The following is a 16,157-nucleotide window of genomic DNA, read 5'->3' as shown; positions in this document are numbered from 1 at the left end:
TGCGCGGGTTGCGACTATCCGGCCAGCTTAGCCACCTTCTCTCGACTTGATGGTGCACAATACTTTATGATAGGCGTGTCAAATTCAAATCAATCAATGTGTGTGCATCAGAAATTTCTTCTTCTTAAGCCATTTTCCACCTTTTGCCCGCGTGCATTGGGGATGGATGGGGCCAGACGGTTGCGTCTGTGTTGGCGGTGAAGAATAAAAACTGCATCACACATGATCATCAGCATGGAGGGAATGGAGGAACGCATCGCGAGGGTCATTTTATTATTGAAGGGCGGAGGGTGAAGGGCTGTTTGCTGAAATGACGAAATGTAAATCAAAATATTGCCCGTTGTTTTTGATCTTTGAGGCTTTTGCCGCAAATTCCACCAACCAACGATACACAAAAGGTGTTCTTCGAAGTCAGCATCAGAGGTGGGAAGATTGAAGATGGATAAATATCTCTGGAGTTTATATATGTATTTTTTTTTTTACATTTATTCACACTCTTCTATCGCGAATATAGTGAAATATTTGCCTTTTGATTGAATCCAATAATCATCTCAAATTATTCTTTCAAACTCCCATTATTAATTGATGTAAGGCACCTCGTGGCTAATCATCGCAGTGAATTGATGAGGCTCTTTTTTATGCATGAACTCTCATGGATTGTGAGAGATGTGTTTGGTGATTTGAGTGAAAGAGTATTGTTGGCGGTGGTAGAAAAAATTTAATTAATTGCACGTTTTGATTGCTTTGGCTCTTGTGAACTTGATCGATACGATGAAAATGGATCTTTTGCCCTCTTCTTTTGATACAGTTAAATAATAATAATAATCTCGTGGTGCGTAAAAAGGCGTCTGTATAAACTTTTATACAGTGTTGTCCGTCTCACTGGATGTATGTGGATAAATAATCATAATAAATAAACTTGTAACTCCATCAATCAAAGACCTGACCTATACGTTTTAAAGGTTCAAAAGAAATTATCGCTTGAGTAGGGGGTTTTAATCGCTTTCAGAGATTCTTTCCTCATTTCTTCACTCACACTCAAGCTTATGGATATGCCTTGATTAGTCTTTATCTCTCCGAAGCTACTCATTTGCGGTACTTCTCGCCATCCACTCCTTTTATCGATAGAGTGTGTCCTCGTGTCTCGATAAGGAGAGTGTGCTGTCTTGATAGGGTGATTGTTGGGCAAGCAATTAAAGACACATAAAATTGAAATAGTAAAGGCAGAGAATGGTCATAGAGAATGGGAGGTAAATTGTAATTTCACGCCGCCAATTTATTCAGTGAGATGTGAATATTTTGTGTGTAGGAAAGGCATAAGTTTCCAGCAAATGTATCCATAGTACACAATAGCAATCACTTGATAATATGAGTTGGTCGAGTGTAATTAATCGTGAGGCATGAATGTTAACGTGTTTTCTAGATTTTAATCGTCTCAACTCTTTATGATAAATGAATCTCTTTCTTACTCAATCTGTTAAGGTGTACGCGATCGCAGGTTGAAGAGATGTATATACGAATTTCTTTCTACATCAAACACACCTCGTGCTCATATGGCAATTGAAGCAATTCAAAAGCGGAGAAGATATGTGTGCAGCTAAATTATAATATAAATTATAAATACTTTTTATTCCCTCACGTGGCAACGGGTCGATGATGAGCATCTCTCCTCCACTAACTAATCAATCCATGGAGGAGAGAATTTCATCATTATGAGAGGTTTTTTTTTCTTTCTATAAATTAATATTTCTCACTACTCGCCTAATTTTAAATATTATACTTTGTATACGGGAGAAAAGGCAAGTCTCGAGTGAGCGAATATCTTTGAGAAATTATGTATATAATACGTGAAATGTTTAGAGTTTAAACTACAGAAGTGTGTTGGTAAAGAAGGAAAAATATTAGAAATTATTATTGGAGATGTTGGTAAATTTATTGGTTAATAATGAGCTTTAGGAATTTATCGGCACATAAATTTTTCTAGAGTGATTTTTCTTGTTAATTGCACCACGTTTATTCTTGGTAATTTTCATAATGCAGAGAGCCATGAAGGAGTGGGAGAGATTCAAGAGGGAAGTGTAAGAGATTTTGAATAAAAAAAAAAGTGGAGGCTGTGAAGAATGCTGTTGTATTGATTCGATATGAAGTCTCTAAAATCTATTTTGGTATAAAATTGTTATACACAATCTATGAAATGGAACGCGATAATTATTCCACAGAGACTCGCTAAGTCGATAAAATTAACTGCTTGTTTGAGGCAATATTTCCTCAACTTCATCTCTCATTAGTAATTAATGATGCTCCAATTAATTCTGAGTTCTCACTCACTTTTATTAATCCATCCGTGAGTTGGTGAGATTGCCGACTGTGTCGGTATGTTTTGTGAAGCTGTGATTCTGTTGAATAACAAATGGTGGTACTTTCTCATAGGGTTATATCTCAACAGTTTTTTTCCTTTCTATCACAGCTTGTCTGGTTGTTTGAGGAAAAAATGAACCATATCGCATTAGGCATATAATCCTCTGTTAACATTAAGGCCTAAGAGAGCAATTAAAACTGTTTGGGTTTGATTTCTGTAATGAAATCATGAAAATCCTCAGACCCAAGATGAATTGGAATGAAGCCGTTGTGCCTCAAATTCAGCATCACAGCGGAAAATCACTTATCCGCAATGGTATCGTTTATCTCTTCGGGGAAATTATATCACAGACTCCATGTCTTATCTCTTCCTTCTTTGTGTGATTGTGTGCTGTGTATATCCTTCGTGATGGCCCAGATATTTCTCACAAGACTGGCCTCTTTGTCGGATTAGGCGCTCACCATAGATAAATGAATCTTCAATCGGAATGGGAAGAAAGTGTGTGAAATTAGGACATTAGTGTGGAAAAATAATGAAATATCTCCCCAAAGAGTCACTGGAGGAGAAAATATTGATGGTTGACTACAAAGAAATTCCCATGCAATGCGATTAATTCAGGGGTGAAAATATTTTGTCAAGAGTCTCCCTACTTTCTAAGCCATCATACTATCAATCTGTAGAAAAATTGTGGTGAAAAAATAGAGAGACCACAAGCAAGAGAACAACCTAATTATATTATCAAGGGGTGTTGAAGTGCATAACATTTTTAACACTCATTCGATGAGGGCCTGAACATTCCTATTGTTTGGCATGTCTGGCCCTGAAATCGGTGAATGGGGAGGGTGAGAAGTGCTAGGGAGTGTTATTATTAATTTCTATCATGTCCAGATGATTATTGTGAAAATGAATAAATTAACTCGGCTGAGACGATGGAGAAGGGGACAATCAGCAGATTATTGCCGTAACAAGGCGCACAAAGGGAGGACCAGCCCTTGTTTGTAGCTTTCTGCCGATATACCAAGCCATAATATTGGGAAATTTCTACACTTTTTCATCGGCAGTCAACAATGGGAGAAACGAGAAACCCCTGTGTTGAGCTTGCTGATCGGGGTCTCAAATGGGTCTTTGTTGAGCCACTCACAATGGGCTTAACAATGGATTGTTGACTTGATACACGTGCTGATGCCTTGCCGATGGACCCGTGCAGCATTTATTCCGTGTGTTTCCACACTTGAGATCAAACTACTTTAATATGAATATCTTCACTCAATCTCCTAAACATATTTTTTTTTGTCACAAATATTTCTCCTCTTCTCATTTCATCGCAAGATGAGAGCAATATTGTATACTCTCACCTCTTTTTTTTTTATCTATCACCTTCCGCACAATTCTTTTCAGTGAAATGTTTTGTGGGTTAATAGAGGAGATAAATTATTCATTTTGTGGTAACCTATTTCTGCGAAAAATTTTAATTTCTTCTCTTTCAAAATGAATGCCTCTCTTCTAGCCTAAACTCATTTTAATGGACAATGCCACATTAAAATATTGTCAGTATAAATTGCCATGTTATTGCTATGGGGCTGTTAATGAAATTTTTCAGGTGCGGTGTATTAAATGTGTGCATTTTATACTTTTATGATACGGGCATTTTGAGGTGCTTCTATTGCTATTTATTTTATTTACTATCGCCTTTTCAACAGCATAAAAATAACACAAGGTGGAGAAATGACAATTGTACACACCTCTTGATATGGGTCATTTATCAAAATGTGTGACTCTCCTGTCACAATAGTCATTGCCAAATTGAGCAAAAATATGCTTATATGATATTTTCACCAGAGTTTGCATGATTTTTTGCCCTGCAAATGGCATAATTGTCTCTGGAATCGCAAAAGATGGAGTGAAGAAAATGCAAGAACAATTTCATTGTTAGATAATGGGATAAGATGGAGTGAGAGAGAGAGGAAATTCTAAAAGTGTTTTATATGAAAGATTATTATTTGAGAAAATTGCACCGCTGAGATGCATGCAACTTATTCTTTTGACTGTTATATTCCTTCAATCAGGCGAACCACACACAATGGCAGAAAAACACCAGAAGCTCTCAATAGCATTGATATTATAATGATTATTATTTTACTGAACCAATAATATTTATACCATACTTTTTCATCGTGCTCAATATTCATCATTATATGGAGAATGGTTCCAAGCACACCACTGAAGTTATATCGTGGCGCATTCCTGCTTTGCGTACCTGGGACTAATATGTAAAAACACTCAAGAAAATTTGCCTTCAGCCACAAATTAAAATTTTTCGAGCAATTTGAGAGATAAAAGTGTATGTGTACAAATACAGAAAAGGGGGAATAAATTATAATAAAAGGTATCGGGACAATCAGTCCCAGTCATGGCAGTTTAAAGCTATACCCAAGGAGAAAAAGTCCCATATAAAAATAATGCACGTGTACTAAAAGATATATTGAAAGGAAGAGAACATGGAGCGAAGAGGCATTTGATGAAGATGCGGTGGTACACAAAGTATCAGAAAGGGAAATGAGCGTAAAAAATGTGTAATTCGGTTCCCCAAATCACGCAATATCGCCGAACAGGGAGAGATATTTAATACCTCACTGGTTATGCCTCACGAATAAAAGATCTTTTTTTCTGGACATTCTATCGATGATGGGTGATTTCTTGAAGCTCTCAAATCTCGCGATTATTCATGTACAACACACACACACCGCAGAAGGCATATTTGACGGGCAGATTGTGTGGAAGCCAGAGTAAAATGCTGTGATGTTCACTGACTGAATAATTAGGACTCCGGACTTGAAAGGTTGATGATGAAACTTCGCTATTAGATTGTAATTTGGATATATGTACATGCATGGAAAGGGGAAATTGCTTGCAAATGGAATATTTTGAAAATGTCTGGGAATAGCAATTAATTGTAGGAAATGTTTCTAAGTTTCAATTACTGGGAAATACCTGGATAATATCTCATTAACATTGGCGTCAACCAGTATTTGCATGAGATTTGTATGATAATTTGTGACAGAGTTGGAAATTTATTAAAAATCCGTGCGCCGTCTTTTGATTGTTAAGGCACAAGTCAAAAGAGGTCAAGAGATGCTATAAGAGAGACCTCATGTGATACTCTATCCTTTCATAATGTCAATGGGAAGTCGAGGGAGGTCGATTTGGGTTAAGTTAAAACATCAATTTGTATATTTGCTCTCCTCCCCTGGCGCTCATTTTTATTGTTATATGCCTCCTGCGAGTACACAAGAGGCCGCAACATTTTTGGTGGTTTTTGGTTGGAGGTGAAGAGAGAAAAAAAAATGTTATTAAACATTTTTCACGATGGGCCCCGCGCGCCTTGGCGGTTGAGGAGACAGAGAGATGCAAAGACGATACGCGAGGCATTATATTGAGTATATCGAGAGTCAATTGCAAATGAGGGAACAATAAAAATCGCCACCAGCAGAAAAGTGTCTGATGTGTTTGGGTGAGGAAAAAAGGGAGACTCTCCCCGGATGGTATTGGTTCTGGGCCAGTGTGTGGTTCAAGCTGCAGAGATAATTGAACACGCAACCCTTAAATGATGACGATGATGGTGATGCGATGTGTGGATGCCAATCATTATTTAAATTGGGACTAGTGGCTATAATTCATTTCGCATATAATATGATTTTTTTGTGTGTTGGCTCGGTAGAAATTTTTCCATCGATTGTGAATCACACATTTTTTTGTAATGATAGTATTTTTTGCCCAGTGCCCAAGTTATTAAAGTTTCCTCAATTATCTCTTTTCTTTTCTCTCTTTGCAGCTATACGAGATCAATGACGATCCCAAGAGAAAAGTATTCCTGGATGATCTCTTTTCATTCATGCAGAAACGAGGTGAGTCTTCATTTAATTTTGCAACTACTGTGAATTTGTGGGAATCAACCACAAAGCTAATTTATCGGGGAGTTTTGTGGTTCAATTCTTAGCGGGGAGGGGCTTTCATCAATTGCAATTTACACCTTGTATGGACTTTTGTTCACTTGACCACCATTTAATATTAAAATGATATTTAAAGAGTCTGCCGAAGAATGAGTTTAATAAATATTGAATTATTCACATGGGATCTTTGGCAGTGCAGAGTCATATAAAATTGCTGAAAGAGGAAGAGGTTGGTTAGGGCTATGTTTTGTTAATGTTCTTTCACACAGTTTAGCACCGTGATGAGTGTATAAATCGAAGAGGAAATGATGAGGAAGGGAAACCTTGAAATTGGATTCATAAAAATTGTAATTTGATTGCGGAGATGGAAAAAAGCTCCATAAATTGGCATTTAAAGGAATATCGATGGATTCATTCAAGAGATTATATTGTGAAGGTGCTAGTTAAGAAATAGTTGATTGGTCTTGCATATTATGCAGTCTTTTCTTCTCGATCCAAATATCCCGAAAATCGTATTAACGCTGATCATTTAATTGTTCTTCTGAGAAATGTTGGTGTATTTTTTTCTGTGTGCGGTATTTTCATTAACCTCTTCCTCTCTGTCTCACTCACAATTCGAACTTTTTTGTTTACAATCCCAATGAGAGAGCGAGAGAATACATTTGGATTCTCCCGCGTTTTAACATTGCGGCCCACCAGAAAAGCTATAAAATCCTTCAGCAAATGATTTATTGATGTCGGGGAGTATCAAAATCGATTATAGTCCTTTTGATTGTATTGCGAGGATTTTTTTTCAACCTCTGATGAAGCATATGTGCTTTTTTCGCGTCTTCATTTCATTCATTTGGATTTGATTAATTTTTCCACTGAACGAGAGGCATAAAACACAGAAGAAAGAATATAAATCTGAAAATATAAAATTCTGCTTTTTGACTTTTTGCCTCAACATAGAGAAGAATATATTCTTGAGAAACTTTTGATGCATTTTTCCCCTCCTTCATAGTTTATTCATTGGTGATTAATTGCAGTAGATGTTTTTTATGAAGCAAATTTTGGGTGATGAACCTCGCGGTATAAATTCTTCAAAAATTTTGCCAAATCAATAATTAACTAAAGATTTATATTTTATATGTAAAATGTTGCTTGATTAATTGAAAGAAGAATTGAGGAATTTGAAATTATTTAATTTCAAATCTTCCCAAAACATTTACATTTAAATTGAAATGCTGTTTTCACCGCGTAGAGTTGCTGAGTCGACTTTCAACCCCATTCTTTCACATTACATCCCTCTTGTGTGGAAATTTTTGGGTTCTGGGTGGAAGAAGTTGCAGTGCAACTCGATGAGCAGATTAAGCAAGGAGTGGAAAATCATCTTGATTGACATTATTACAAATAACTCAACGAATTCCCTCCACTTGGTGGATGATGCATGACCAGGCGAAAATTCATCTCAGTGAGTTTTATCACGTCGTTTGAGCATCTCGTTTGACTCCTCTCTTATTTTATTCTCACACTGTGTACAACTCGCAACGCTGGGGGGTTGAGGAAATGTGAGACTGGATGTGATGAGAAATCCGTGATTAATGATTGTTTGATTTCAATTAATTCCCTATAGTGGCATCCTCGTGAATAATTTGGTATTAAATTCTTCAAAGTCGTGTAATTCCAACATTTTGGGTTGTTTGTCTCAATAAAAAGTGGCGGTTAGAGCGAGGTAAGGAGGAGGAAAAAGTGGGCAGCTGGACGCAACTGGGTGATTTTTAAAGGTTCAAATTGAGAAACTCTTATTGCTATCTGAGGGAAAAACGACGAAAGAGAAGATGAATGAGGAAAAGCGTCATATCAAACTACGACTGAGGAGATTTTCAAAGGAAAACGCCGATTATTTTTCTTGTTATCCCCACCATTTCTCAAAACTACATTTAATTGTTCGTTTGATAGATCTCTTTCAATGTTGCTCGCTGTTTCGCTTTACCAAAGCGGCTTTAGTGTAATTCTACATAAGTTTTATTGTTAGCAACTCATGCATATCAAGGCAAAATTATTTCAAATTGCTTCCTTCATTGGATTTTCATTGATTGAAGCATTTTGCAAAGTCTTACTTCATTGATTGTATGATTTTAATTAAACAATCTTGATGATTTTCTTCATCTCAAACCTCACGCTTAATAGATTGAAATACAAGAATGCAAACACAGTGTTATTGTGTTGGTTTTACTACTCAAAGTCAATCAAACAAGAATAAAATGGCATGAAACTTATTGGACAACTTTGGCGACGTATTTCGTTGGGGATCATTGGAATCTCAAATGCGTTCTGGACACGTACGAGCATGAATAAATTATCGTCTTTTGTTGCAACAATGTTGTGTGTTAACATTCATGCTATTTTCCACAATCATCCAATGTGTAATAATTTTTTATACGCCTCGAAAGGGGAAAGAGAATGGCAAGTGTATAGTTGTAATATGAATGTGTCTTTCTTTGAAATATAGCAAATATTTCACTTCATTATTAACAGCATTTCTATTGACGCATGTAATTTTCTAATATCGTTATTATTGTGAATAATTTGTTTGGCGCATAAAAGGCGAGAATCCTTGAGAGAGTCTTCTCTTTGCGAAAATGCACCAAATATTTATGCCTCAATAATAGTCTGTAAAGTGTGTTGTGAATAATGGGACGAGATGTGGAGAAATTCACTATCAATCTGTGTGATCAGAAGGCGCGTTATGGTGTGATTAATCGATCTCCCAAATTGACTATGAGTTTTCTCAGCGTGAGACCAAGTGAATTATCATTTATTATACGCGTTGTTTAAAATAGAAGAAGTGGGGCATTAAAAATAAAAATATTCAATTCAGAGATAAATAAAAAAAAAGTAATACTCAGCGAGTCCGAATTATTTCACATTACGTATACTGTATACATATGTCTTGACACCCTCATTTAACGCCATTGATAAAATATAACTTAAAAATCCATTAAGTGCGTGGAAAAGAGAGTTCACAATATATTGCACTGTTCTCTGCAATTTCTCTAGAATTTTGATAAAAAGAACTCGGGAAATGTCAGTTACGTGCAAGAGGCAGAAAGAGCATCAAAATTTCCGCATTTGCATGAAGAATAGCATTAACACTCTATAGTGCCTACAGAAAGAGACACTTTATCTGTATTCCGGGAAAATTGCTGGTGTGCCAGGAACTATTTGCAATCTTTACGATTATGCACTTAATGGTTGTAAATTGCAATGTTTTTCGTGTCAGCTTGAATTAATGATGAAATTGGCAACATAAGCCAAAAAGCAAACACTCAGGGTCTCTTTCGCTCTCGCCTCTAAGTCACTCTCGCGGCGCGATAAGGTTGCCATCATAATTTCTCTAAAATTAGTTCATTTATTTGACAATTATGGCACATAAAATGTAACCAATTTACTCGGCGGGAGCCCAAAAACGGCAAAGAGAGTGAAAATGTTATGTGAGAAGTTGAATGGGGGAAAAGAGGGAAAAAAGGCATAATTTTCCTCGAACGTTAATATGATTTTTAGAGCATATGCAGAGGATCATTGCATAATTCTGAGAATTCAATTGGTCATTTTTATAGTGACTTCACGCTTCGTCCAATGGTGACGATCAGGCGTGCAAGTCTGATGGTGATTGAGGAGGAAAAATGTAAAAGGAAGATTCACAAACCATAAATTACATCGTAGCATTTGCATATAAACAGAAAACATGAAGGAATACGCTATATTCACATGTGAGAGCTGTGGGAGGAGGAGGAGGTGAGTGATGGAGCATCCCGAGAGTGAGAAAGAAATAGATGGGGTTTTAAAATGTACTAAATAGGAGTATGAGTACATCTTAAGTATTCTCCTCATTGAATGGGGAGCCACAAGAAAAAGGGACACGAGAGAGCGGCTGTGTGAGAGAAGCACCAACATGAAAATATTATTTTAAGATCAAAAGGGTGCCGATTTTTTTAATGGTCGACATTTAATTGTTTTTCCTCAGAAATCTCACACCAAACACAATTTATTCCGAAAGATTAAATAAACTGCAAATATGCATAAGAAGACTGTTAATGCCTTCTCATTCCCCGCGTACGCGCTGAATTGCAATTTAGCATTATTGCACATCTACGAAATTGTGTTACATTTTCATGTCACTGTGGCTGAGGGAGTGCGAAGGATTCTGCCTCTAAGCTTGCAGTGTGTCATCTCAATTTTGCACTAGGTGTAATAAATTAATTCTCTTATTAATGTCATTCATATTGTCAATGTGCATCTGAATGTTTACTGTCTCTTGAACTAATTTTAAATGCAAAAGAATTCAGATGAACTAACTAAATTCTCATGTATTTCGCGCACATAGTGAACACATTGAGTGGAAGAGACGGGGAAGATGTCAGGAAATTAAAGAAATTAATATAAATGATGAGGATGTGGTGCATGATTTTAATAACATTTTGATGTGAATTGTATCCGGAGTTGGGATAATATCAAAATGATGTCGCGGAGGAAGTTCTAAATAAATTTTCTTCTGAGATATTCTTGCATTTTAATATCAGTATTAAATGTCACATAATCGAAAAATGAACAAGTTTTAGGAGGTCATTAACTGCTCTTTTGCATTTTCCGTGACTATCATAGATTTCAGCATGGATCAAAATTGAAAGAGTGACTTGAGAATGTATTTGAAGAAGCGTGTAAATGTAAACTCTTTCTGTGCTGTGGAAATTGATGGTATTTTATAAATTTTCCACTTGAATTATCACTTTCTGGTGAATGTCACGAATGTGAGGCATATAAAAATGAGTGGTCACGAAAAAGTATATTTAATATGATCAATGGGACAGACACCCAGATGTACGAGAGGATTCTGAAAAGGTGGAACCTCAGAGAAGAATCTCCACACTTTCAGTGTGTTTCGATGCTTATGTCGCTTCCTCAAGTTTCACGTATGCGTGATTTATGGAAATTTTGACAATATTTTGAAAGTGATAACTCAATTTTCATATTTCAAATATTATAAATAATTTAAGAATCAACAACAGCAATTATCCAGATCAGTTCATCAGACCTCTGGTCCATGAACCATTTATTATGAATTTTATTTATGGATATAGCGCGTCTAGAATCGGTGCTTTTTTCTCTCTCGCCTGTGTATATTTTCCTTTGCTTATTGCTGATATGTTTTTTCTGTCTCGCTATTTTGACAATGTTGCACCATTTGGAGGAGAATGATTTTTGAATTGCGGATAGTTTAGTTGGGTTAGAGTGAAAAAATCTATTAATAAATAATGTGAATATGATAAATTGCTTGTATTTCAGCGCATAACGCATGTTGTTATAGAAAATAATATCGTTAAGAGTGGAGAGAGTGAGTGAAGGAGTTTTTCTGAATGGGAAATTAAGATGATCTCAATGTTATACCAAATTATGGTTCCACAGAATGCAATAGGCATTGGAATTGCTTTTTTCGGGGTGTGTAAGGAAGGCAAGAGATGCTTTTTTTTGACCACACTTCACGATCCGAAGTGTGATGTGAGAATCTCGCTAATGCTGATGCTGATGGTGATTTTTCCTCTCACTGATCGCGCGTGTCTCATGCCGAGGGAAATGCTTCGATGTGTGTTAAATATTTATTTATATTTATGAAATCCAAAAGACAATATTTGAGTGTGTGAATGAAGCAGAGTTTCTCATTCTTGGGTGTTTGAGAGAATTTTTCCTTGATGTTTTCCTCAGGGAGTTTTTCACTTATGTGAATGTCGCGTGAAGATGAGACGCAACATGAGAGTTGAGAAGAGAGAGGGAGTATGAGAATGAATAAAAGAAATATCCACACTTCATAAATTCACATCTTCGCACTCTATTTACCATAATACATCACAAATACACTAATAGCCTGTGTTCCTGCTGAATTTATGGCACATTTTTAATGTTGTACCAGTTAGTGTGGTAATTATCTCATACCTGAAGATAAATTCAGTTTTAATAGTCCCAACAAATAAAATTATGTTGAAGTGGAAAACTCTTTCCTCGCTTTTCGTCTCTCGAAATCTCTAAGATGGTGCGGATGAAAGGCAAAAAAGAGAAGCTATAAAGTGTTTTCCCAGAGCTTTTGCCAACATTTTCATGGCTATGATTTGCCTCCCGTGCATTGCTTTCTTATGTGTTTAGTAAGAAATCACAGATCTTGTTGTCCATAATAATTGTTTAGATTTTCTAAATTCGTTTCTACAATTTGATACTGTGCTTTGGATGTTTTGTCTTGAATTCTGTCTATAAATGCAAATTGCCTGAATTTTTGTAACCTGGGAAATCATTTGGTGAAAATTTGTCACACATTTCTTCACTATCTTCTGGTTGCAATTCAAATCTCAGCTTCTGCATGGCAGCTGCTTCTTACTTGAAACCTTTCGAATGGGTGTGAATGAAGTAGAAGGAAAATGAAGAGGAAAATTTGTGAGTCTAGGATGAAATCTAAGAATGATGAAGGGGACTGAGAATCAGTGAAGGAGAAATGAATATAAGTTCTAAATATATTTGATATGTCAATCAAATGTCTTTGAGTTTAAAATATCACACATCAAGTCGAATACGTTGTAAGATGTAAGCCTTATGCCAAATAATCTTCTCTCGCCGTTATACCAAATAATTTGTGCTGATGATGACAAAAATATAATTAATAGACATGGTGGGAAAATTTGCGTATTTTCTCCACCGCAAATTAATTATACTTTGAGGGATGTTGCGGATGATTGAGTGGAAAACAGATGAAAATATGAAGATGATTGAAGAATTTTCCATTAGTGACACTTTGATTTTCCACAACATTAATCCATAAGGCATCCTTCATTTCTGCTCACTCTCGGTGAATTGTCTTATTTTATTTATATGGCTTTGAAACACTCTTTCTTGCTTCTGAAAATGGTAGTGCAAGACGATGCAATCCATCGTAGTGATTTGAAATACACAATAAATTATTATTAGTTTGTCATCGGATAATAATTATTTGATGATTTTCCAACGAATGGATGTACATCATGTAAACTTAATATGAAAGCTTTTTATTGAGTGTCAGGCAGAGTTGTGAAACCCGCTGCGCATTCTTTTCATCATTTTATTGTTATGTGAATTTCTACATAGGTTTTAATGGCTCAAATACTTAATTATAAATGTGTCATCATTACGCTGAACACGAGGAGCATTTGCGGAAACGATGCACCGTCTTGAATGCTAAATATTGCGCCGAAGAATCGAGTCGCTAAGACATTGTTGAGCCGTGACTAAGGTGGGATGGCAGATTGGACGAGGGGGAGAAAATCAATTTGGCAATCATCATCGCCCAAAAATCACTCGATGGCGGGAAACTCGTCATTGGCGATGAACCTAAAATGTATTTCCTCCCGCATCGCCCCGCGAGTTGGAATAATGTGACACATCGTCAATCATTTTTAACTATTTTTAATTTATCTGAAATACAATGTAGATTTGGTTTTTTGTGATGACTCTCGCGGTCCCCAAAGACATTTCCCGACGAGATCCTCCATCCAATTGGGATGTTGTACATTTATTTAAAGAACGGCGAAACATCTCAGAAGTCCTATTAATGATTTTTAGGTGACGATTGATTGACGAAAATTCTATTATTGATTTGAGTTTGTGGGGAAAAAATTCCCCAACATCTTTGAGATGAAATTCATCACGAGGTTTCGCTTTTCAATCTCTACTCAGTGTGTCTCTCAAGGATTAATGAAATGACAATCACTCACTTTGTCTCAATGGATTTTTATTTCCTCCTACGACGATACGAAGAGTGATGAGAAAAGTGTTGATTATATCCGGTATTTTATTGTTTTATTGTAGATATTCATATGCTTAATGAAAAATATCATTAAAATATTTGTTTGTTGGGAAAACAACTGACGGAAAATGCATTTAATGAAGAAATTCCGGACAAATAGAGACTGAAATTTAATTCGTTTCCAAGACAAACATATGCTAGCCATCGAATGTCACTCAAAATCAACCGAAAATAGCATTTTAAATACAATAAAGATGTGTCTATATAGTATGAAAATACAATGAGAAACAAAATATAAATTCACTCCTCGACTTGAGATAACATATTAAACGCGTGAAAATAAAATGAATCATGCATGAAATGCATTAAGATGATTTCCATTAGGACGTACGGTTGTATTACATGCAAAATTTCACATATGCTTTATTTCTATAAATGTCTCGTGAATTTATTGCATATTTGGCATACAGTATCATCCAAAGCAACTGGGCAAAAAGACACGAGGATAAAAGGGAAACACCTCCGCGCCCGGGTTGTGATTTAAAATTTATGTATAATAATAAATTATAGCGTGGAAACCAATTAAATGCAAATTAATTGATATTGCCTCCTATTATCAGTAACTGACGATCGTACATTTTCGCTCAATATCACTCGCACTCTTTTGCTCTCGCTGTGGCGATGGCACTGAAATGGGTGAGACTGACTGTGAATAAAATCGCGATAATAAATCCGCCAAATGATTGCCTTCATTGATTCCAATTCCCCAATCAATTTCCTCTCTTGCAACACACGCGAGGGCTGAGAGAGCGTGTGTCTGTCTGTGAATGACCAAATGCCTCCAATTCGATTAATCTTTCATTAATTTTCTCATCGTCCAACACTTCTGATTTGTGACTTTCAATTTGGTTCAATTTGCAAGTCCTTCGTGTGCCCATTTTGGCGGTTCGCGCCAACACTTTAGCATCAGAGCCGAAAATTCTCAGGTGTCCGCCTCGCGCTTGTGCAGGGCGGTGTTCCTTTCCGCTCTCTCAGTCGTGTCTGTGAGAGAGAAAGGTGAAGATGAGTGTATATTGCAAATTTATTACTAATTGAAATTATTTACCGAGTCGTTAGTCTTTCTCGGGGAGCCACACATTTCGGCACCGATGGAACAACAAATAAGAGATTATCGAAATTGGGTGCTCAATATTGAAACATTTTGCCACAATCGGCATCTTTGCCTCTTTTCGTTTCCGTTCCTTCTCATTTTTCGGCATAGGATATAAAGTATAAAGGGACAACGATATGAAGAGCAGAGATGAGTGTAGTTGTGATTCTTCTGGAAGGATCGAGAGTTTAGTAATTGATCGGTTAATGATAATAAATCGAATGTTGAATCTCAATATCTGTGTCTTGTGGAGCAGAAGCATCTCTCGGGCGTCATCTCACACCTTCTGGAAGAAAATCACGTATAATGTCTAAAGGGTGAATTGTAACAAGCACGAGGAATTATGTGCACGTCAAAATTTTCCACATGAGCTCTCCTCCGCTAATGGAAAGAGGATATGAGGGAGAGAGAGAGAGTGAGATGGACTTTGTAAAAATATTTATGATATTTCAGGCAAAATATGTTGAATCAAAATGCGTATGTCGTGATTTAAAATTCAAATAGAGCCTTCAATTGCCAACCATATGTGATGCATTTCGAGGTTGTCTCGCCACTGGATGCACATACGCCTCCTCAACTGGGGTTGGTGTGAGGTGGGAAGGAGTTGAGAAATTGAAGAAGTTACATATAAAGTGTAATTGGATTAAATAACTGAGTCACCCTCTCGATACTTATTCCTTCGTGCCTACTGCAAAGCAATTACAAACGGTGGTGTCTCTGCGATACCCTCTTCAGTTTACATTGAAACACCAATTTACGCGGGTAAAATTCCAAGAAATTGCCCTGTCATGATTTTTGATGTGCCACGATAACAATATGTATGGTATGAAAAAAATGTTTCCCTTCTCAAACTATTAAAGGAAATTTATGCAGTTCAAACATATAAAATTA

At 36.4% G+C, this 16,157-nt stretch overlaps 1 protein-coding gene across 1 annotated transcript in view; it reads left to right on the top strand.

Moving 5' to 3' along the window:
- Positions 1-16,157, top strand: part of LOC132258089 (protein dead ringer) — a 60,301-nt gene that overhangs the window by 30,365 nt on the left and 13,779 nt on the right. The window contains exon 6 of the mRNA XM_059755197.1: positions 6,192-6,264. Within this exon, the coding sequence (XP_059611180.1) occupies positions 6,192-6,264 (73 nt within the window). The remainder of the gene's footprint in view (positions 1-6,191; positions 6,265-16,157) is intronic.

This window comes from Phlebotomus argentipes, unplaced genomic scaffold (genome assembly GCF_947086385.1).
Source record: "Phlebotomus argentipes unplaced genomic scaffold, Phlebotomus argentipes genome assembly scaffold_4, whole genome shotgun sequence".
Classification (NCBI taxonomy): Eukaryota; Metazoa; Arthropoda; class Insecta; order Diptera; family Psychodidae; genus Phlebotomus; species Phlebotomus argentipes.
The sequence above is the reverse complement of the archived record's forward strand: the minus strand, read 5'-3'. Positions and strand labels throughout refer to the sequence as shown.